Source organism: Mytilus edulis, chromosome 8 (genome assembly GCF_963676685.1).
Source record: "Mytilus edulis chromosome 8, xbMytEdul2.2, whole genome shotgun sequence".
NCBI classification, from domain to species: domain Eukaryota; kingdom Metazoa; phylum Mollusca; class Bivalvia; order Mytilida; family Mytilidae; genus Mytilus; species Mytilus edulis.
In genome coordinates, this window is record NC_092351.1 from 87806571 (window position 1) to 87829819 (window position 23249).

A 23249-nucleotide genomic window follows, 5' to 3' on the forward strand; every position below is an offset into this window, starting at 1 on the left:
GCCGTATAAAGTGAGGTAGAAATCAATGTTGTGTCAGGACAGAGTTAAAATTTGTAGTGGTCTTAATCAATAAGAGATTTGTTCATAAGATTATCTGTTTTTTTATATCAATAATATGGTCATTTTTATAAATTTCCTGTTTACAAAACTTTCAATTTTTCGAAAAACTAAGGATTTTCTCATCTCAGGAGTAGATTACCTTAGCCGTATTTGGCACAACGTTTTGAAATTTTTGGTCCTCAATTCTCTTCAACTTTGTACTTATTTGGCTTTTTAACTGTTTTGATATGAACATCACTGATGAGTCTTATGTAGACGAAACGCGCGTCTTGTCTATTAAATTATATCCTGGTACCTTTGATAACTATTTTGTAGAATAATAACAGTTAATAATAAGATACAATATATATTGCATTCGTGCATAGATGATATTAGAAAATATATTAGAATAGAGTGAGAATCACAAACCTAAAATTTTGATAGTATTGTTTAATGAAACACAAGTTTATGCTTTTTATGCATTTTTGAGTGCAAAGATCCTTTTTACGCCACCTTAGGTGTTCTCGTCAGAGTGTTAACCCCCCCTCTCCATAAAAAAGAAGAAACAAACTAATTTTTCATACCTAACATTTCTTTAGTAGCTGTTTTTATCTTAATGTCATTTCCATAATAGAGGTCAAAACAGGGTTTGTCTGGTGCTTCCTGTAACTGCCCTAAAAGTACAAACTCATTACATCAACAACAAAAAATTCACAAATTTTGCATTCTAATAGTTACCTAGGTTGTTATTTGTCTAATCTTTGTGAAAAAAACCATAAAGGATTTTATGCAATATACTAGAAATATTATTAAGTGATAGACAAGTTAAATTTATCATGTTTATGAATAAGCAAGTTATCATTCAAAATGGGTGAAGGGTTCACATGCGAAGTCAGTTGCTTAAACAATACAGTTAACAAAGCCTGAAATTTTGATTCTCTCTTCAGTTGCTAATATTGATTCAAGACTAGACATACCTGTTGATACTGTTTGTAATGCTTTTTTGTTATTTTATATTAATATGGATCTTGTCTATATACCAGCTTAGATTATTTGGAACATCTATTATTTTTCACTTCTTCGTACTACATTTGTATGAACATTAAGATTATTCTCCTTAAATCTGTACAGGGAAGTTTTATCTAGCTCTAATTTCATAGTTTTATTGTTTATATTCACCCCAATTTGTATCTAGTCTTAAATTAGGTCTTTATATGACTGAACTTTTTTGGTATTCCTAATTATTGGAAGAAAGTTATTTTTCATTTACCTGTTTATATTATGAAACCCGTTTTTGTTTTCCAAAAGTGATTTTTCGAAGGGTTAAATATTTCTTTTTGGTGTCTTGCCATGGCTTTGTTTGGACTTGTTTGTTTGCGTTTTGGCCTTGGATGTTTGTCCCTTATGTTTTATTTACTATGCATTTGCATTCATGTATCGTAGATCAAATTTATTCGCTCATAGTGTGTTAATATACGTTTATTATCGTTTGTTTTTCTATGTTGTGATGTTATGCTATTGTTTCAGAAAAAGGGAGAAGGTTTGGTACCATTAAAACGCTTAATCCCGCTGCAAATGTTTGTACCTGCCCTAAGTAATGGAATCTGAAGTACAGTAGATGGCGTTTGTTTATGTAATTCAGACGTGTTTCTATTTCTCGTTTTTTTTAATATATATTAGACCGTTGGTTTTCCCGTTTGAATGATTTTCCATTCGTAATGTTGGGGCCCTGTCTACTTGTTGTTCGTGTTGAAGGACTTACATTGACCTATAATGGTTTACTTTTATAAATTGTTATTTGGATGTAGAGTTGTCTCATTGACACTCACACCACATCTTCCTATATCTATAAATAAAAAAGAGGTACGACAGGAAAGACCTAACTATTCGGTATTTCCTGATACCAGTGGTAATATCTTAATTGTATTTCTGATGTTTGTTTTATTGATCATTGTACTATTTATATTGCAGCTTTCAGATCAGTACTTAGTCTCTTTTTGATGTTTGGATTTATAAGTACCCGGTCACGTCCACTCTGTGTTTTTGTAAGATATATTTCTAATCGTATCCATCTACTGAGTAAAAACTTTTTCAACTGATTTTTATAGTTCGTTCTTATGTTGTACTTTTAAACCACTGTCCCAATTTAGGTGAGGGTTGGGATGCCACTAACATGGTTGATTGTCGATAAGATACCTCTCCACAATCGACCAAACCACACCGAAGTTAACAGGTTACGGTCATTGTTCGACCTTCAGAAATAAGCAAAGCCCACACCGCAAAGACAGCTATAAATATCCCTAAATAACGAATGTAAAACAATCCAAACAAGAGAATTAGCGGCTTAATTAATGTAAAAAAAAATAACGAAAAACAAATGTCTCATCTGTGTTATAAAAACTGATGTTTACACTGCTTTCAGCCTCAAAAGGTTGCCATGTGTTCATATAAATCCACACAATCAAGTATTCTTACATACTTGTCTTTCAAATTTTTATTTTGAGAGTTCATGATGAAGGTTTTTCAAGAAAAACGCATCAAAGTCACTATAACGGAATCATTTGCAGCTCTCATAACAGTGTGTGTATAATTTAGCAATATAACTAGATTTTAGCCGCAATTTAAAAAAAAAATTCTTTTCTTAGTCAGAATATGAAAGTTTATTGCCACTGGTTTCGACTATCACCTGTTTACTTACATAAGAGTTCAGTTTATTCTATCTAAAACTTTCCAATATGACACGCAAAAATTAATGCAGCTCACTAAAAGATTGCTTTATTACAATTACTTATAAATGGACAGTTAATAATATGACATAATTACTTTAAACAAGTGAGACAAAAGTGAGATATCAAAATCGATATTTACTAAGAAAGTCGTTGATTGTCAGAGAAACATATACCGTTTCGAATAATATTATTTCCAAGATTCTTAAGACAAACTGAAGTTGACCGTACAGTTATTACCATAGCAAAGACCGTGACGACTTTTTTTATGCAGTTATTGAAGATGGACATTCGGTCAAAGACAACAACTATATGAAGATCAAATAGTGAAGACGAAAAAGTATCTGTATAGAAGATATTGTCTATCTGCCAATCTACCTTATGAAAAATTTGAAACATATCGTTTATGCAACAGCTGACCTGCTGATTTATTGTGTATATGTCTCACATTCCTCAACTTAAGTTTCCTATTAGTCTGAAGATATGAAAGATAATCATAATGCATTGATAGTTATTTATTTTATTTATATATAAGACATCAAAATAAGTTAATAAGCAATATATTATTATTCTGAACACATTTAAATGATGTGCATTTAAAGAGGGCGACAGTAGTAAACAAATGTTCAAATTTCGTAGATCGATGAAAAAGAGACGAGTCTTGGTAACAAACAAACCATTGATAATGGTATGAAGTACTATTTGCAATTTTAATGTATAATGATTAATAAAGGCAACAGTAGTATACCGCTGTTCAAAACTCATAAATCCATGGACAACAAACAAAATCAGGGTAACAAACTAAAACCGAGGGAAACGCATTAAATATAAGAGGAGAACAACGACATAACACTAAAATGTAACACACATAGACAAAATCCCACATGAATAACAAATATAACATATATATAACATCAAAACCAAATACATGAATTTGGGATAGACAAGTACCGTGACACGTCTTATCTTTTTAATATTTAATATATTAAAATTTTTAATATTTTACCTTGATATACTGGACTTTTTTGTAAAACTTCTTTGTATCTTTCTCGACTAATAATATAAGACTTCATCAATTCTATTTGACTTTCAAAGCCATTTTTTGGTGAACCATTTTTCCTATCCATGCGTTGTGCTATTCCAATGCTTACTTGAAAAAAAATCTTTCTCTCAGATTCTGGTAAACCTCCTCGAGGGCGATGTATAATTTCATTGCGATATATCTTCATCCTTTCTACATCATCGCCTTCACTTTGGTGATCATGTTTTGGTTTTTGTCCCCATCCTTGTTTTGGTGATTGAAGGAGATTGAAATGTCTTATTACTTTATAAAGGCAAGATATATCTAATTCATTGAATCCATAACGGTCCATTCTCAATATTATTTGTTGCTCATGTGGTGACAAAGCATTGAAAAATGTTTTTTCTCTCTGGTTTTGTATGAGCATTAACACATTCTTAGGAGGCCATACATTTGCAATCATAGATCTCATCATCTCTGGAAATATATCTAAAACAACCATAATAGCAGACGCATGGCCTGTAATGTCATCATCAAATACCAATGAAGTTGCCATACTTTTTTTATCTGAAGTTCATAAATACAAACTTGATTAGCATTTATCATAGCATCATTAAGATATTAAAGATAGATATATCAAGTTTCTTAAGCATTTACATTAAAGCTATGGAATCTATAAAATGCCACAGTAACCTTATGATATCAATAAAATATCATTGAGGGTTGCGATATAACATGAAGCAATTTTTTTTATACTACAAAAAATCCTTTTTGAATAAATAAAGTCCATACATCTGGCTAGATAAAATCAAAATTTCAACAAAAATTATTATGATGGACATGGACGGACATTTGTTAACCATAAAACGTTCAGTGAAAAATCAGTTAGCGTAAAAAAAGGAATAAATAATGTTATAAAGTGAAAAAATAAAATGATTGCATTATCAATGATTGAACATTCCACTTTGTTCTTGGTAATCTTGGAATGTGAAAGTAACTTACGGTTCACGAACAGATCAATATGACAGTTCATTACAATATATCTAAACAAGTTCTTGAACAAGAAAGAAAATAAGCGCTAAATGTAATGCATTTAACACGGGCCAACTTTTTTAAACACCAGCAGCTGAAAAATCTTTTTGTTTTCTGAGCTGTACAAATATTAGGAAATTAAACAAGTTCTGTAACGAAATTGTTACACATGTAAATGTTAATGTCATTTCGCTAATACTTTTTTTCTCAAGATTTTTTGTAAAGTAACACAGAGTCTCGCTCAAACTTCTTTACGAAATTATGAAATTAAATATTTCTTAATTCATTCTGGCAATCAATAGCATACAGAGTTGTAGAACGATGAAGCGGTCTTTTCCTAGTATACTAATAACGAGTTGATATTTATTGTTGAAGTAGTGATACACGATTACTATTCCACTATTATAAATGCTAAATACGTATAGATAAATACGAAAAACAAAAATATATTTGGTATTCAAAGAAAAATGCCTGAGCGTTTTATAAAAAAAAGAAAATTATCCTAAGTTATTAAAAACGTCATTAGGTCTGAAAAGGGTTCTTTCATCTATTTGTTTGATCTGTTATTTTTTTTCTATTTACAGAAATAAAGTGTGTGTTTTGTATAAAAGAAGGACGAAAGATACCAAAAGGACAGTCAAACTCATAAATCGAAAATAAACTGACAACGCCATGGATGAAAATGAAAAAGACAAACACAAAATTGAAAACTAAAGAATACACAACACGAACCCCACCAAAAACTAGGGGTGATCTCAGGTGCTCCGGAAGGGTAAGCAGATCCTGCTCCACATGTGGCACCCGTCGTGTTGCTTATGTGATAACAAATCCGGTAAATAGTCTTATTCGGTAGGTCACATTCATGAAAGGGAAGAGGATTGTAGTTACGACATAAGGAACATATCCGATATAATTTGTGAAACGGTTATTCTATAACGGTCAACCAACTCGTGATGGCATCTGTAAAATTTACGAAGGGATGACTTCAACTTCACAATTTGGAACTCTATAAAATTTGAATTTGTATACTGTATTGTAGTGTCGGAAATTGATAATTACCTTTGCTTTCATTCCCCAAAAATATTGGTCCGGAAATGACATTAAAAAGTATAATAACAAAAATACTGAACTTCATTCAAAACGGAACATCCCTATTCAAATGGCAAAATCAAATGATAAAAAACTTCAAACATCAACTGTCATATTCCTGACTTTGAACAGGCATTCTCAAATGTAGAAAATGGTAGATTTAAACGTACAATAGTAATACAATTGGTCGACATGGTCGACAAGTGTTTAAATTATGTTATGTCAAATGTAAGAGCTGCATAAAACCAATACGTTATTACATGTACGGATTGTAATCGAATAATAGAATATAATTAAGTATACAGTATGCATGTTTTATATTTTAACTACAGTCCTTTATTATACATATTTTATGAAATGTTTGCATTTAAAATTAAATGTCAATATGATTATTAATTTCTTGTCTTTTATCCAAAGTTGTTCTTTACTCTATATTTACTGTATATCATTGAAAATATTATGTATTATAGGTTTAAACTAACATACATCAATATAAATAAATACAACAGTAGTATACCACTGTTCAAACTATTAACAAGTTTTGGACATGTGCCAATGGGAATAAGTTCTCAGTTAAACAACTTATAGATCTCATCTTTCCTTATTCGAAATAACATAAAAAATGTGGTGCACACTGTTATATAACCCGCTACGCGTGTCATTCAGTGTGCACCAAATTTTTTATGTTATTTCTTCATAGACAGAAAAAATATTACAGTCATTCCTTAATTGTTGATATCTTATATGCAATGAAATTTTATGTGAAATTATATCTGTAGTACTCGGGATAAAATTTGATGATGGCAAGTATTTCTTTATTTGAAAGAAAGATATATTCTATGCAATTTGTTGAAAATTGCAAAATTTATAAAAGACTTATAAGAGAGAAACAATGGTGGTACCGTATAGCGTTTTTTTTTATCGGAGTATTCAATTTCATTTATTTTTGCAGACGAATTAAAATCGCGAAACTGGATTCAACGAAAAAAAGTTAGGGATACATTAGATACTTTCTACTAATAGTTTTGTAAACGAGATTTTGTTCCGGTCAGCAGATCAATAAGGGTAAAGGTAAAAACAACATAAATGCAAATGAGCATTGCTTTTTATTAAACGACTTTTAAGTGTGTATACCCGTTTTGATTAATGTAAAAAAAAAATAAGAGTGTACGGTACTCTAGCTAATAATTATCATTACTAATAAGTGTCAAATTGTGTATAACTTTATAAACTAGTTAGTATTTATAACCTCATTGGTTGATATCTTGGCGGAAGTACATGTGATACATCCTCATTCTTTCAATATTCAAGCTGTGGGAAGGTCGTGCTCCACGTGTTGTCGGCAAAGTAACTATATTCTTTAACTTTTACTTACATTTGCCTAGGTGGCTTTAAGACTTTGGTGGTCATTTATATATGCCTTGGTGACAATAGACCTAGGTGGTCATTTATATATGCCTTGGTGTGAATAGACCTAGGTGGTCATTTATATATGCCTTGGTGGCAATATACCTATAGGTGGTCATTTTTATGATTTTTACATTTGCCTTGGTGGCAACATGAATTAAAAATACTAGCCTTGGGGGCGTCAAGACCTTGGTAGTCATTTATATTCGCCTTGGCGGCTTCTTGATATCTAACTAGATGGTAATGTTTGACCTTGGTGGCAAAATGTTTTGGGATTTAGACCTTGGGTAGTTATTATCAACCCAGGTGGTCAGGTATTGTTGATGCCGTGAGGGGCAAAGTGCTATCGCTATATAAAATATATGTGGAAGTGGGGGCTCTAGCCATTTTGGAAACCTGTAGTTGAAAGGAGAATAATAAATTGTTTATACAGGGTAAATAGTTTCTTTTGTTTCTTTTGAATGTTTTGAACTTTTCATTGATTATTACATCGTACATACTGATAGAAAAGAATAGAATTATTGAGAAAGTGGAATAATATAGTGTGAGATGTCACTTGATATTAATGTTGTTAAACGGAGTGATTTGTATTGAATTATAAGGTGTCTTCGCCGAGGTCCGCATTCAGCGGTCTGTTTGATTGTACATAGAATTGAAAAGAATTATAAAGTTTTCAGATGGTGTTACCTACAATGAATGAAGGAGAAGCGATATAACATTGCACGATGATTCATGTTATGAGTTTGAACAAGGATTTTTTTCTGATTAGAATATGGTGAGAACAAATTGCAATTTAAGTAATGTTTGGATTTCTGAAAATAGGAAAATAATGTATCTGTGATGGAAGCAGCTTTATGTTCAAGTGAACCTATTTAAAAGTAATTCAAATAATGTGTCCGTAATTTCATGATGTTTACAATTTGATGTGTATATACCTTCATTGATTTGTAGAAATATGTCAAAAAAATCTTTTGTCTTGGGAGATTAAATATTTGCAATATTTTTGTTTTGTTTTATTTTATTTAATAAATATAATGTACAAATGTATACTTAAATTTTATGTATGGTTAATTTTTGGAATTTAAATTTCTTTGTCTACAGTTCGAAGGACACTGATTCCCTAGTGATTTTCTACGTGAATTGTAGGCAAAGGGATTTTTCCTTTTCAAAGTGTGACTAATGCTGTCTTAAGTACAAATAACCAATTTGTTATTGGTTAATATATTTTCAGCAGACATGTGAAGAATCAAGTGGAAATACAATTGTCATTGTTTCTGATTAGGAAGTAAAGATTGTGTTTGATTCAACAACAGTAAAGAAAGAGACAAGCCAGCATAGTTCACACTTGGAGGTGGAGTCCCTTTGCTTACAAGCTTTCCACATGCTGAAGATGTTATTAAAATGATTACAATGTTCTTTTTGATATGAGTTCATTGCCTTAACTCAACTTTTAAAAGTCTGTGTGTGGTCAAATTTATGTGAATTTATTGAATTATGAACTATTTATATAGAACTGTGTACACGTATCTTGAAATGTTTAGTAGTGTTTTAAAGTGATTAAGGAATAGTATATAATAAAAGTGTTGAAGATAATTTTGTTTTGAGTATTGGGAATACTATTCCTTAAGGGAAAGCCTTACTAGTGGTGTAATTTGAGATTGGCCTGCAAATATGCTGTATGGACTATAGAGTTTTCTATGCCCATAGCTTTACATGAACTGGATGCAAGATTATATCAATCACTGAGGATATGTGTAAAACATCATTGGCTGATATCTTTGGCGGAAGTACATGTGATACATCCTCATTTTTTCAATATCCAAGTGGTGTTTGGTTTAAGGGCTATGTTTGGTCAGGCAATACATATTGCCTGTTTTGGTTGATGAGGTTCTTGGGGTTCACCTCTCCCACCCATTAGTACCAAAATGTGGATATGTTTTTGTATTTATATTTTAATATTGGTATTACATGTATGCATTTTGGGTTGATGAGCACGAGACAACATTAGCAAAAACATAAGCATTACCATTAGATCATGTTGACAAAACAGACCTTCGCTTTATCGATTTTCAAGAGAAAGGTCAATTAGGGCAAGTGTATTTGTATGTTTGTGTTTGCTTTTTCATTACAATGTTAAAAATAAGATTATATATATCGGATGGCATCAATGTTGATTATAATGCTTCATTTTATGAGCTCCAGATAGTTTAATAACTGAGAAAAAACTACGCACTATATCCAGTGAGCTCTTCTGCATTGCATTGTGCTTAGAAGAAGTCCACATTTCGGTTTCTGAAACGTTAAGATATTATCTTGTATTCGGTTCTATCCTCTACAGTTTTCTATGCCCATAACTTAACATGCACTGGATGCAAGATTATATCAATCACTAAGGATATGTGTACATCAAAGGACCGTCAATTTTGTACCTTATGAACCGTAACATTTAAAAGAAGTTTGTGTACCTGTGACAAAAATCTAAGTTACCGATATTGTGTGTATTAGCAGTATCAGAATATATTCAATATAATTTTTGTGTAATTATGGAAATGAGTATGTCATATGATATAGATATTCCTTTATTCATATGAAATAAAATTGATTTCTTTCACCCTGATGTGGCATTTAAACGCACCAGCACACATAATACATGTGTACTGTTGAAAAAGTTATTTTCAAATTTCCATAGACTATCATTTCTGTAGCAATCAGAAATAATTGTGTCGAGAAAAACGATCTTGTACAGAAATAATATATATATATATTTGAAACCTGCTTGCACAAACAACAACAAATCCTTTAAACAATCAACAAGGGATAAGAATATTTTTTAACTATTTACTTCGTGTTTCCATTAAATGTTTTCTTATATTGATAAATATACATTTTGTAATAATATACATGATATACATGTCCTACGTCTAAATTTTATTCTGTTAAAAAGTAAAATAACAAAAATACCGAACTCCGATGAATATTCTAAACAGAAAGTTCCTCACCAAATGGCAATATCAGACACTCAAACACATAAAACGAATGGATAAAACTGTACCAAAAATACAATTGTTTTCAGAAAAATTGATGATAGAAACGAGAATGTCTTAAATTGTTCGATTTATTAATGTTATTAACAGTAGCACCAATGTTACTACATCATAAGCACAATCCTTTATGTTTCGTCAGTGAAGTATGAAGCAAGTATTAGACTTGAAAAATATTTTTTAAGAAACAACATTGCACGAGGTATATGTCTTAATTTGAAAAGAAATTAAAAAAGATGTATCACATCATACTTCTTTTAAACAACACATAGTACTTACCCTCGGGAACTGTCATTCTGTTATTTTTTTATTATACAAGATATAACGTATTGCTAGTGGTTTTATTCTTAATTATCATTTAAAATAGAGAATGGAACTGGGAAATGTGTCAAAGAGACAACAACCCGACCATAGAACTGACAACAGCAGGTTTTTCTAATTTACTAAGCATGCTTTATTTTCATTGGAAAATTAACATCCTTATTAAGGGTAAAGGAAAATGTCTTCAATTTTGAAATATATAAAAAAAGGAGTCACTTATAAAAAATGAAATGAAATAAAAAAAAAAAGACATAAGCCAAAGCCAATGTCTAGACTTGTTTTGGGACATTGTTTAGGTAAATAAATGAAAAAATAATAAATGGGAAAAGAATAGGATTAATCTTGATTAAAACAAAAATGTGTCCTAAGTAAACGGATGCCTGATCCGCACTATCGTTTACTATGTTCAGTAGACCGTGGAAATTGGAGTCAAATCTCTAATTTGACATAACATTTAGAAGGTTCATATCATAAGGAACATGTGTACTAAGTTTCAAGCTGATTGGACTTTAACTTCATCAAAAACTACCTTTACCAAAAACTTTAACCAAAAAACTTAAACCTGAATCGGGACAGACGGACAAATGAACGAACGAACTAACGGTCGAACAGACGCACAGACCAGAAAACATAATGCCCATATATGGGGCATTACAAATAGTTTTGGTAATTTTGCATAATAGAATCATGACACATGCAATCTTCACAATAATGATAAATAAAAACCTACGTGGTAAAATATTTAGTATATAGGGCAGCTCCATGATTAATTCAGTATAAGTTCTTTAATAACATTGTCTGAGAGATTTTGCTATATTCTAAGAGTTGGTAAATCAGCACTCATTGTAATTAAATAATCAAAGAAACATAACAAATGTTTCGTTTTATAATAAACAAAAGTCGTTTGGTAAGTATCATTACATAACATATAATATAATATAATATTATTAATTCGTATATTTTATCAAATTTGATTTGTTTAGAGATAGTCACATGTTAAACTATATTTTCGAAGGTAGAGAGAAAACGGCGGATAGCAAAAAGCATATTGACCGGCAAAAAGCATATTGCACGGTTATTTTTAGAATATCTAAAAACCGATATACTTTGTGACGTCATGTAATGAATTTCAGGATATTGTTTAACGTTTTGAAACAAATGATATCTGTGATCGATTATTTGACGAAAAAAAAATCTTCAAATACATAAGATGTCAAAAAAAAAGTAAATGAAATAACAACTAATATGTTGTTATTGTCAAGGAGACAATGTAATATCTATAAAGTTCCAACAAACCTAAATGACGATTTTGATACAAACATGGTCGGAAATTAATAATATATCAAATATAGCCTTTGTATGAGGTCAATACAGGATATATCGACCCAAAGAAGTATATCGACCTCGGACTTCGTCCTCAGTCAATATACTTCTTTCAGGTCAATATATCCTTGTATCGACCTCATACAAAGGCTGTATTTGTATAATCAGGGATCTCCATGGCCTGTTTAACGATGGCGCCCCGCCATCGTTCAAAGGTCTTGCGCCATCATCAAATGACTCGCTCCATCGTTAAATTATCTTGCGCCATCGTTAAATTGTCTTCCTCCATCGTTCAACATGTTCAAAACTTCATCATTTTTTGTAGCCCGACGCCATTTTTTTATCAATTATAATCAAATGCATGTAATTGCATAACCCTCAGGCTTTTTATGTTATAATCCAACACAGTTCTAACGCCTGAGGGATATCCGGATTAAGATCGCTAATCACTTGTACCTGAGCTTGTACAGGTAGATCAACAAACCAGACAGGAGAATACTATCTGAGGATAGACGATCCATTTGTCGAATTAATCAACTAAGTTTCAGCAAATGATTATGATAATTTAGATTAAAAAAATAAATTAATAATCCAGTTACAAAGAAAACAGTTTAACAAGTCGAACACGTGCTTTATTTTGACTTACGCAATCAGCATCCCCCTTTTTTAAGAAGTACAAAATAAGACGCAAAACAGTAAATATTATTTCATCACAAATAACTCGAGTACTGCTGTAACGATAATTTAAAATGACTTTAAAAGTTTAAAAGTAAAAACTTATAAATATTTCCTGTCAAGAAATATCGTATCGTAATTCCGAATTCATTTCGTATATTACAATCAAATTGATACATCCGCGTTTCCGGTTTCTATTCAGACTCGAAAGATGCATGTTGCACAGCATCAATTTGTCAGATAAAGTCATTAAAAACCTTTTCATTTGCTTTACAAATCTCTTTAACCTTTTACATAACCCGTACCAATCGTGTTGTTGTTGCTGCAAATCAGCCATAGCGGTAATGGGTTCTGAATTTGACAGTGTCCATGAAAAATAAGCTCCACATCATATGATTTTTTACCCCCATAACAATTACCAAAAATACAAGAGATCTACATGGGGACCTTCATGACAGCTTTTAGTCATTCTCGACTAAGGGGGGACCATGAAGACTTGGTATTTGAATGGTTAAAAACGGCAATAAATGAACATATTGACACTTCTAATTTTATAATGAAAATTCAAATAAATATAATTTCAATAAGCAATGAATAAGCATGTTCACCATTCCTTGTATGGAGGGATAAAATACTTCCGATCGTGCTACACTGTACAGCGTATACACGGTTTGTAATGGTGAAAGTTCCTCCATGGTTCAATTTTCATCCATGGAGATCCCTGATAATATACTTTTATTGAAACGTTCAATTAACAGTTTGAGAACTTTGAATAGTTAGTGTCGACAGTTTAAATATTGTTGTGGACGTTTTCTTGTACTGGCATTTCAATCAAGTATATGTAGTAAAGTAAACAACCTTTTAAAAATATTTAAAAATACAATTTTACATAAACTTAAAGTGGAAACATGACACGATAACTATCAAATAAATTGAATGTTTGCATTTTTAAATGAATTAAATAATGACAAACCCACAGGTCAATTTTCAGGCACTAAGGCACATTTAGAAAATGCTTTTACCAAGTTAGGATATAGCAGTTGATTTTAATTTGTTCCGTTTAATTTTGTCAGTTTTATAGACTTCCTCTTTTTAAATTTGTCTTGCAGTTCATTTTTTTAAAAGATTTTTTTGATGATGCCCATAAAAAGAGTCAATAAAATTACTGTACCTTGAGTAAAAAGAATTCATTGCATCGTTTACCAAATCATAGTCGGCTGAAAATTGATCTCTACTTGGTATATTTTTAATGATTCATACCTTATCGGTCTTCTGTCATCTATAATAAAAATAAATCTTCCAATATATCATTGTAATGTTGATTTCGGTAACTAGAGAAAATCACATGATATAATATTCAATTCGTGTTCATCATATGAATTGATTTTTGTTTGCACCTTATTCAGGTATTTAAATATACAAATACACAAAATACTGTTTAAAGATAGGTATTATCTTACCCAAATATTAAAAACGTATGTCACATTCAGAAATACGTTGTTTGAGAAATGAAGATAGGGTATACCATAACGTAAGCATTGTACTATTAGTTGTCTTATTTATAATTAAATTTTGACTAATGCAGCACGATAGTGTGAAAGCTGGAAGTTACTAATTAGAATATGCAACCATATATCCGTGTTATCTAATTAAGGTAGCACAATACACAACTTACGTAATTTTATTTAAATTTCATTTTCAGCTTCTTTTTTTTTTTTACTTTTTTATGTTCCAATACCATAGAAGAAACAAATATTTACATATCTTTTAAAAAAGGAGATGTGTTATGATTGCAAATGAGACAACTTTCCACAAGAGACCAAAAAGGACACATAAATTAACAACTATAGGTCACCGTACGGCCTTCAACAATGAGCAAAGCCCATACTGCATAGTCAGCTATAAAAGGCCTCGAAATGACAATGTAAATAATTCAAATGAGAAAACTAACGGCCTTATTTATATAAAAAAAATGAACGAAAACAAATATGTAACACATAAACAAACGACAATCACAGAAAAAAAGGCTCTTGACTTGGGACAGGCACAAACATACATAATGTGGCGGGGTTAAACATGTTATTGGGATCCCAACTCTCCCCTAACATTGGGACAGTGGTATAACAGTACAACAAAAGAACAAACTTTAAAAATCAGTTGACAGGTCTGAGAGTACTCGCTGTTAACTGACAGATATTCAAAGCCAATAACAACTAATTAAAAATTCATGCATCTAAGACTAAATTATCAATCCGTACACATTCAATATCCAATGGATTTAAACCTGGGCCAGGTGAGCACAAATAGAGAGATGTTGTATGATTGCTTTTGACACAGAAATGAAGAACTATTTATCACCGTACAGCCTTCAACAACAAGTATATCCTACCTCAAAGTCAAAAACGACTTCGAACTGATAAATGTAAATGGTTTTAAACGAAAACACGAATGGCCTCATAATGAACGAAAACTAAATGTGACATACATCAAAAAGGTCAAACACTGAAGTAGAATAATAGATATTGCTTCATATCAAAGGTTTTTTTTTAACGTTTGATTAACTAGGTTCCTGTTTTGTTGAAGTTTATATTTATATAAATGCCTATTATATCTCACTTTCGAAAAGACTACAGTCTAGACACTAAACTCAAGCCAAACAAAGACAAACACAACCAATATGACCAAGGTGTAAAGAAAAAAGAGCGAAAAGACAGTCTAAAAATTAACACAGAAAACTGGTGGTACAGCAATATAAAAGCCTCTTATTATATATGTTAAATAAACCAAATAGAGCTGACTGGCGCTACATAGTGTTAACATTCAAGATAATAGGCGGAAGTAAATTGTTTTGGCGTTTGTTATTGCTGTACTTCACTGTTCCTGTTATTCCGTTGTTTTCGTGTTATAGTTGGTGTGTTTCCTTCGGTTTTGGTATGTGACCTGGATAAACTCATCATAGATACCAGGACTAAATTTTGTATATACGTCAGACGCGCGTTTCGTCTACAAAAGACGCCCAAGTGACGCTCGAATCCAGAAAAGTTCAAAAGGCCAAATAAAATACGTTGAAGAGCATTAAGGACCAAAATTCCTAAAAGTTTTGCCAATACAGCTGAGGTAATCTATGCATGAGGTAGAAAAGCCTCAGTTTTTCAAAATTTCAAAACAGTTAATATATATATATATTAACGCCAGACGCGCTTTTCGTCTACAAAAGACTCATCAGTGACGCTCTCAATCGAGTTTGAACATCGGTACCTACTGTTGCCTTTACATCGATTTCCAGAATCGCAACAACGCTTCAATATGCTCGTTTGATTTTGCTGCTCTTCCACAATTTACGCCTGTTTTCTCCAGTGACCGGTATTACAATTTAACACAGTTTTGAAAGTTCATTGATCTGTTACCTCATTTACAATTTTGAGCAAGACTAAACTGTTTATTAAATTCAACAAATGTCTACATTATCTTCATCAATTTTATTATTTAACAAAAGATTGTTTTTCATTACAAGATATTTCATATATTAATATACAGCTAGTGAATATTTGTTGTTTACCGAAAATATAAAATTATAAATTATACATGTTATATACGCAATGAACAATTTCTGTAAAGTTACTTTTATTTCCGTGACATGTTTAATTTAGGAGTACAATATAGTAAAACAGAAAAAGATAAACGGTAAATACACAGGAATACCTAAAGTTTCGTAAGTAATTGCAAGGGACCACACGTTACTTACATCCACGAGTTTTCATAGCACTTAGCAATTTTTGAAACGAATATGCGAGATAATATCTACTGCAATCTGGCAAATTCAAATTATGTTATACATCTTACTATTTTATTTTCAACAGATTCACATTTTTTAAACCGTGCATCAATATTTTAATGTTTTTTTATTTAAATTCCTTAAATGTCACGTGTATTGTTCATTCATTTTTTTTAAATTGTGAAGCATGTGACTTTACTAAGAATACACGCATTTAACTTAATTCCATAAAATTTGAAAAAATAAACGATACATAAATCAAGGTTGTTTTGCTTGAGTGATTTACCTGTACAATGCTCGGGTCTCAACGATGTTTAAAACGAATTGATGCCAGTTTGAAATAGTTTAACGGGGGCGTGGCCTATTAGTTTGACGTACATTACCACCAACTTGATTTCAATTGATTGACTGCAAAGAAATCTATTTGAATGGAGTTAAATTGAATTGATATGAATTGAAATGAATTAAAAATTATTTTTAATTTTTGTCAATCTTTTGATTAATCTCATTTAAATAGCGTTAACACGTTTTTGTCCGTTCAAGCTAAATTCGGGTTACTAGTGTAACAATTACGATATATTTAAAAGAAATACATCCAACTCCAAATTATGTGTCTGTTAAAATGTATCTCTAACCATACTGTTATGAGTTTTTAAATCAACAATGGATTCTGGGATTACCGTTTCTGCCACTGTGTTTGTATTGTATCAAGCATTCTGAGAGTATATCATGGCAATACAAAGTCCCCATACGAGTAAGAAATGATTGTTCTTGAACAAAATGCTAAATTGATGTATAACATGTCATGGTGCAACAAAAAGAAAATATCAAATCAAAATCTTCAAGCATGACTAAAAACAGTGTGGGGAATCGAGTGTATTAGTGCATTTTTCAGGTCCAAAGGCCCTAACTCGGCACAAAATTATCAGCACGAAACAAAAATTCGAACTTGATCTGTAATTTGTCATGATAAAACTATATATCCATTATAGAATTAATATCTTCAAGCATGATGAAAAAAAGTGTGGAAAACATTAGAAATGATAGATAGTTCTCTTAATATATATGATGTACTACAATGTATATTCAATTATTTTCAAGTTATAATCAAATATAATTAACAGTTCCAAATATTTTTTTCTGTCATTTGTCACAAACTAATTTAAATTAGTTACTTATTTATAAAATGTCAACAACTTTTATCTACGCAATATAATGTAATAAAATATATCTTAATAAAAAATAGATTATTATCTAATTAGATGTTTTCACTTTATCAGAAAGTCAGTTTACACTAAATGCTAAATAACAAACGAACCTGCCACAAAATACTACAAACAATTTACCAAAGAAAGTCTTTTAAAATTCTTTTTAAAAAATGAGTTATCTCCCTTTGTACAGACATATAGTTTACATAGGACTCTATCATTAGATATGGGACAATAACTCTGGACTAAATGAACAGACCGGAAATAAATTCGAACTTGATCTTAAACTTGTCATGATAAAACTTGTAAACTATATACAAAATATCAAATCAGTATCTTCAAGAACGAAGAAAAAAGTGGGTAAAACTGATTTTCTGGTTTGTGGATTGACAAACACACAGACGAACAGATAGACTGACGGACGGAGTGCAAACATTAAGTCCCGTTCGAATTCGTCGGAAGGGGTCTGATTAGCAGCTTAGGGAACGTTCCATGTTGATCATACTGGCAAATAAACACCACAGAACATTCCGATATTACAGTTAGTGATCGAACTATGACATGGTTTATCGAGCTATAAAGCAGAAGCCAACATACAGTCTTCATCAGTAGACATGTGTCTTTACGGTTCTGGACAAGCTCAACAGCTCCCCAGCAGCCTAAGTGTTTTTTTGTCTAAGTTGTTTATCTACTAATCCTAAGTCCACTGTAGTGTTGATTGACTAGGACTGTTAGTGCTCTTGACGAGGGTCGGTTGTTTTCGATGAACACTCTAGGTTCCCGCCATCAACAAAAACTTACGACCCTACAAACAGTAAAATTACGAAAATATCGAACTCCGTGGAAAATTCAAAACGCAAAGTTCTTTAAAATGACAAAATCAAAAGCTGAAACACATCAAACGAATGGATAACAACTGTCATATTTCTGACTTGGTGCAGAAATTGTCTTATATTTAAACCTGGTGTTATAACTAGGTACTCTCATTTATAGTTTTAGAGAATATATTACTGATACCCCACCAGAAAAGACTGGATTGTCAAAAGAAAGGATGTCAGCAATAACTTGAGTAACTCTGAATTTGAAATTAAGTGATCTGGCTTCTTTGATGTTCTTGTATCTGAAAAGTGTCTGAAAGAACTCCGACTCACTTTAAAGGAGTTAAGAAAAAGTTAAAAATTACAAAAAACAATAAATAGAACAGGATCTTATATTTCGAGGGTCTGGGTTGGTTTACAGGAAAGAAAATAAAGCGTCAAAAAAACGACAAGAAAAAAGTGTGAAATAATTCTGTATTAATATGCTTAGAGGGTAGAGGGCTAACACATATGTTTAACCCTGTCACATTCTTTATGTACCTGTCCCAAGCCCTTTTATTAAACTGTTTCATTATAAAAGAGGAGCGAAAGATAACTCACGGACTGAAAATAAAATGACAACGTCATGGCTAAAAACGAAAAGACAAATTACCAAATAATAGTACGTAAGACACAACATAGAAGCTAAAGACTATGCAAAGAGAACCCCACCAAAATCTGAGAGTGATCTCATGTGCTTCTCCATATATGGCACCCGTTGTTTTGCTCATGAAACCCATTCTTTTAATCTTTCAGTTTAAATGGTTGGATACCTCCTGGAATCCATTTTACATATGCTCACGAGAGCACATGAACTGTTTATCTTTTTTTAACACAAAAATATGTATTTTCTCCTGGCTAAAAATGTCTTATTTTTAATACTGTTTTATTTGATATTCCTACTTTTTTATAATAATTTGTAATTTACTAATTCGTTGATATTTATTAGGTGGCAGTCTATTTCTAGTAACCAAACCATTTTTCTCATTTTCTAGAACCGGAACATATAACCTGATGTAACCAGTTCGTTTTTGCAGCACAATAACAACCGACTACTAATCTATACAACGGCATAGTTTTTGGTGGGGTTTGGGTTGCCAAGTCTTTTATTTTCTATGTTGTGTACTATTATTTGTATGTTTGTCTATTGCTTTTTTTTTCCATGGTGTTTTAAAAAGCTAGTTCTGCCATTATCTGCATTAGCAGACGAGATTAAAATGCTGATGAGATAACTCTCCACCAGAGACCAAATGACACATAGGTTAATATTGGGTGAATCCATTTCGGCATAATACAATGTAATAGTATCAGGAAAAATACTTAACTTTTGAAAGAATAACCCTTTGTTATCAAACCAATTGTTACCATTTACTGGCATGCTTTACATTCGAGAATACTGAAAACGAACATCAAAACTCAAAAACTGAAGAATAAATGACAACCACAATTAACAGACAAACAAGTTTACGGTTGAATCGCAAATGCCTAAATCGGATAAATACAAGGTCATTCTGTCGACACAACTGTACCCGTTTCGTCGTCTTTGAGGACGATGCTCTGTTCTTAATAACGACTCAGCCGTACTGAACTGGAAAACACAAATCTACAAAATACAACACCGAAAACCGAACATAGAGCAACACGACAGCTATTTAAATCCAACACTGAACGGTTGTGCTCTCATGTTAGGTAAAAAGATCCTGCTCGTGTTTGTCGAGACAAGTATAAATCGAGCAAAATCAGTAACGTCAAAGTGGGAAAAGGCGTGGGCGTCTGTGGAAAGAACATTGAAAAAATATCTAACTCCAAAGAACTTAATTAAAAACGAAAAGTCACTTATGAAAAGGAAAAATCAAAAGCTTAAACACATTAAAAATCAAAGCGCTGTAAGCGCTGAAGGCAGTTAACCAAAAATCAGGCAAGCGTAATTATGTGCAGTGGCGGATCCAGAAAGTTTCATAATTGGGGGCCCACTGCCTGCCTAACAGGGGACCTACTCCAGTCATGCTTCAGTGATTCCCTATATAATCAACCAATTTTTTTCTCAAAAATGGAAGGAGGGGGGGGGGGGGGGGCACTGAAAAACTCGCTTAATCCGCCTCTGATGTGGCATTAAACATTCATATATTGTACATTTATGTTTATCTAATGAATTAATTATTAAGGCAAATAATTTATATGTTATCAAGATTTCAATAGCAATGAATATATAAATTATATTTTTTATGGTGAGTCTGCAGTGGTACAAGTTCGCAATGATTGTAGTTGTTCTAGTTGGTAGTTAACGTTGGTTTTAGTTGACTGTTAGTAGTACGTGTTGACTTAGTACGAACATGTAATAGTATGAATGGACTGGTTTCCCTGTAAAGAAAACTGAGTTTGTGTTCTATAGTACAAAAGTTATGCGACACAAATCAGACAAATGTTCACTACTACAAGGATCAAAGGTGAGGTCTGACTGACCTGCCCATAGTAAATGTAAATGATTTGTTATATTGTCCCATACATGAATATATATGGTTTAGGGGTGGGGATCTCAAGGGTTTTCAAGTTCTCAAACAGGAAGGGGTAGGGTGACCCCAGGGACTTCCCCTATATTTCATTTGATTTGTTAAATTGTTCCATACATGAATATATATGGTTTAGGGCTAGTAACCAAGTCGAAAGTGGAAGGTCGCGGACCTCGGACCACCGCAAATTTGAACCACTGCCTCCAAATTGAAAAGATACGAATTTCGTCTTCTAATTTGAAATTGCCGCCAACAGCATGAACAGTTGAACTTATTATATAATAGACTAATGACGTAGTTGTACTACGTATTGACGACAAACAATATTCCTACGACTTTTGCCATTTGGGAAATCTAAACTACTTGTCTTAAAAGATTTTCGGCGATTAAATATTTCGTACAATTGTTTTTTTGACATCTTAGCCAAAAGCACAGGCGATAATAAACTACATAAGAATTCCTAATGAGTACTACTTCCTATGTGCAACTTCAAAAGTTTTGTGTGATTCGACGATCATTTAAGGTTTTTCTAGTCATATTTTTTGTAATCCAGAATTAAAAGTATTAAAAAAGTGTTCAATTAGTTATATATAACATAGTAGCCAGCTAGATAATAACAATGGCAAGTATTTCAGCATTTATTGGGTAGATCACAAATCTAGGGTGCTCGCATAATGCAGATTAACTGCATAAAAATTAAACGAGTACAAGACAACTGTCATCACAATTTGGTTGACCGATATGGAATTTTTGTTTCACACATGATATCAGATATGTTCCTTGTGTCGTAACTTTTTATCCCGTTAACTTTTCAATATGACCTACAGAATTATACTACTTACCGGGTTTGTAATATCATGAGCAACACGACGGGTGCTGCACGTGAACCAGGATCTGCTTACCCTTCCGGTGCACCTAAGATCACCCTCAGTTTTTGTTGGATTAGGGTTGCTCAGTCTTAAGTTTTCTATGTTGTGTACTATTTTTTGTCTATTTGTCTTTTTCTATTGGCGTTGTTAGGTTCTTTTCGATCTATGAGTTTGAATGTCGTTCTGTTATCTTTTGCCCCTATTTCATATCTAGGACTTGGTACAGGCATTTCCCTATGAAGTAAATGGTGGATAACACCTGGGTTTACAGCCCGCTAAACCAGTCACTTTAATGACAGTCGCATAGTTAGAGTCCATTATATTGACAACGATGGGTGAAATAAACAATCAGATATAATGTTTGAAACTGTCAATGGGGGTACAACAGTCAACATCGTGTTGCATTCTTAATAATTTAAAACAAACAATTATGTAGCAAAGAACAAACAAAAAGGCATTCTGGCTTTCTGTGTTGTGATGTTCCACTTCTGTTTCAGATAAGGGTAAACCCGCTGCAATTGTTTACAAATGCCTAAATGTCCTAAATCATGATATTCAGTAGTTGCGGTTTGTTGATGTTGTTCATAAGTGTTTCTCGTTTCTCGTTTTTAATATTGATTATATTATTGTTTTTCCCATTTGAATGGTTTTACACTAGTCATTGTTGGACCATTTATAGCTTGCTGTTCGGTGTGAGCTAAGGCTCTTACTATATTTGGATTTCCAAAAACATTTCAAATCATTACTTTTTTACTTTTTATTACAAAATGATAGATAAAACAAAACTACAGTTATATAAATAAACAAAATACCAACATTTGCCGCTAACATAACCATTTAAAGATATATATATTTAAAAAGAAATAAAGTTATATGTTATATCTAAGTTCTGTCTTTGGCATTCCAGATTGTACAAGGGAAATTGTAGTGTTGCCAAAGACTCTAGTAAATTTTAGTATTAAAGAAAATTGTGAGGTGTATTGTATATGTGTAAGCATGCGTCCATCTAAAGCTTACTTCTATATATCATAGTCAGGGAGCAACCATATAAAACACCAAGGTGGATGTGTGTTTTTTTTTGTCGGAGTCTGATTTTAATAAATTTTTAATGCTATCAATTAAATAATATTTTTTTCAAAATTGAACACTACTGGATTTAGAATACTTATGTTGTTATCTGCTTGACCACAATATTTTTTCGTCTAATTTGGGATCACAATATTTTTTTCTTGAAAAAACATTAACCCTCCCTTGATTTCAAACAGGCTTCCCTTATTGATCACTGACTCATCGAGTCAAGCAATAAATCGAAACACTATATATATTTGTGCTTATATTTGGGGAACAATTTTCTAT

General features: G+C 31.9%; 1 protein-coding gene across 1 annotated transcript in view; it reads right to left on the reverse strand.

The window, feature by feature from the left end:
• Positions 1-14041, reverse strand: part of LOC139484492 (uncharacterized) — a 32542-nt gene extending 18501 nt beyond the window's left edge. Inside the window, exons 1-3 of the mRNA XM_071268224.1 lie at positions 13935-14041; positions 3772-4353; positions 624-713 (exon numbers count right to left, since the gene is read on the reverse strand). Of these exons, the coding sequence (XP_071124325.1) occupies positions 624-713; positions 3772-4342 (661 nt within the window). The 5' untranslated portion in view covers positions 4343-4353; positions 13935-14041. The remainder of the gene's footprint in view (positions 1-623; positions 714-3771; positions 4354-13934) is intronic.
• Between the last annotated feature and the right edge of the window lie 9208 nt (positions 14042-23249).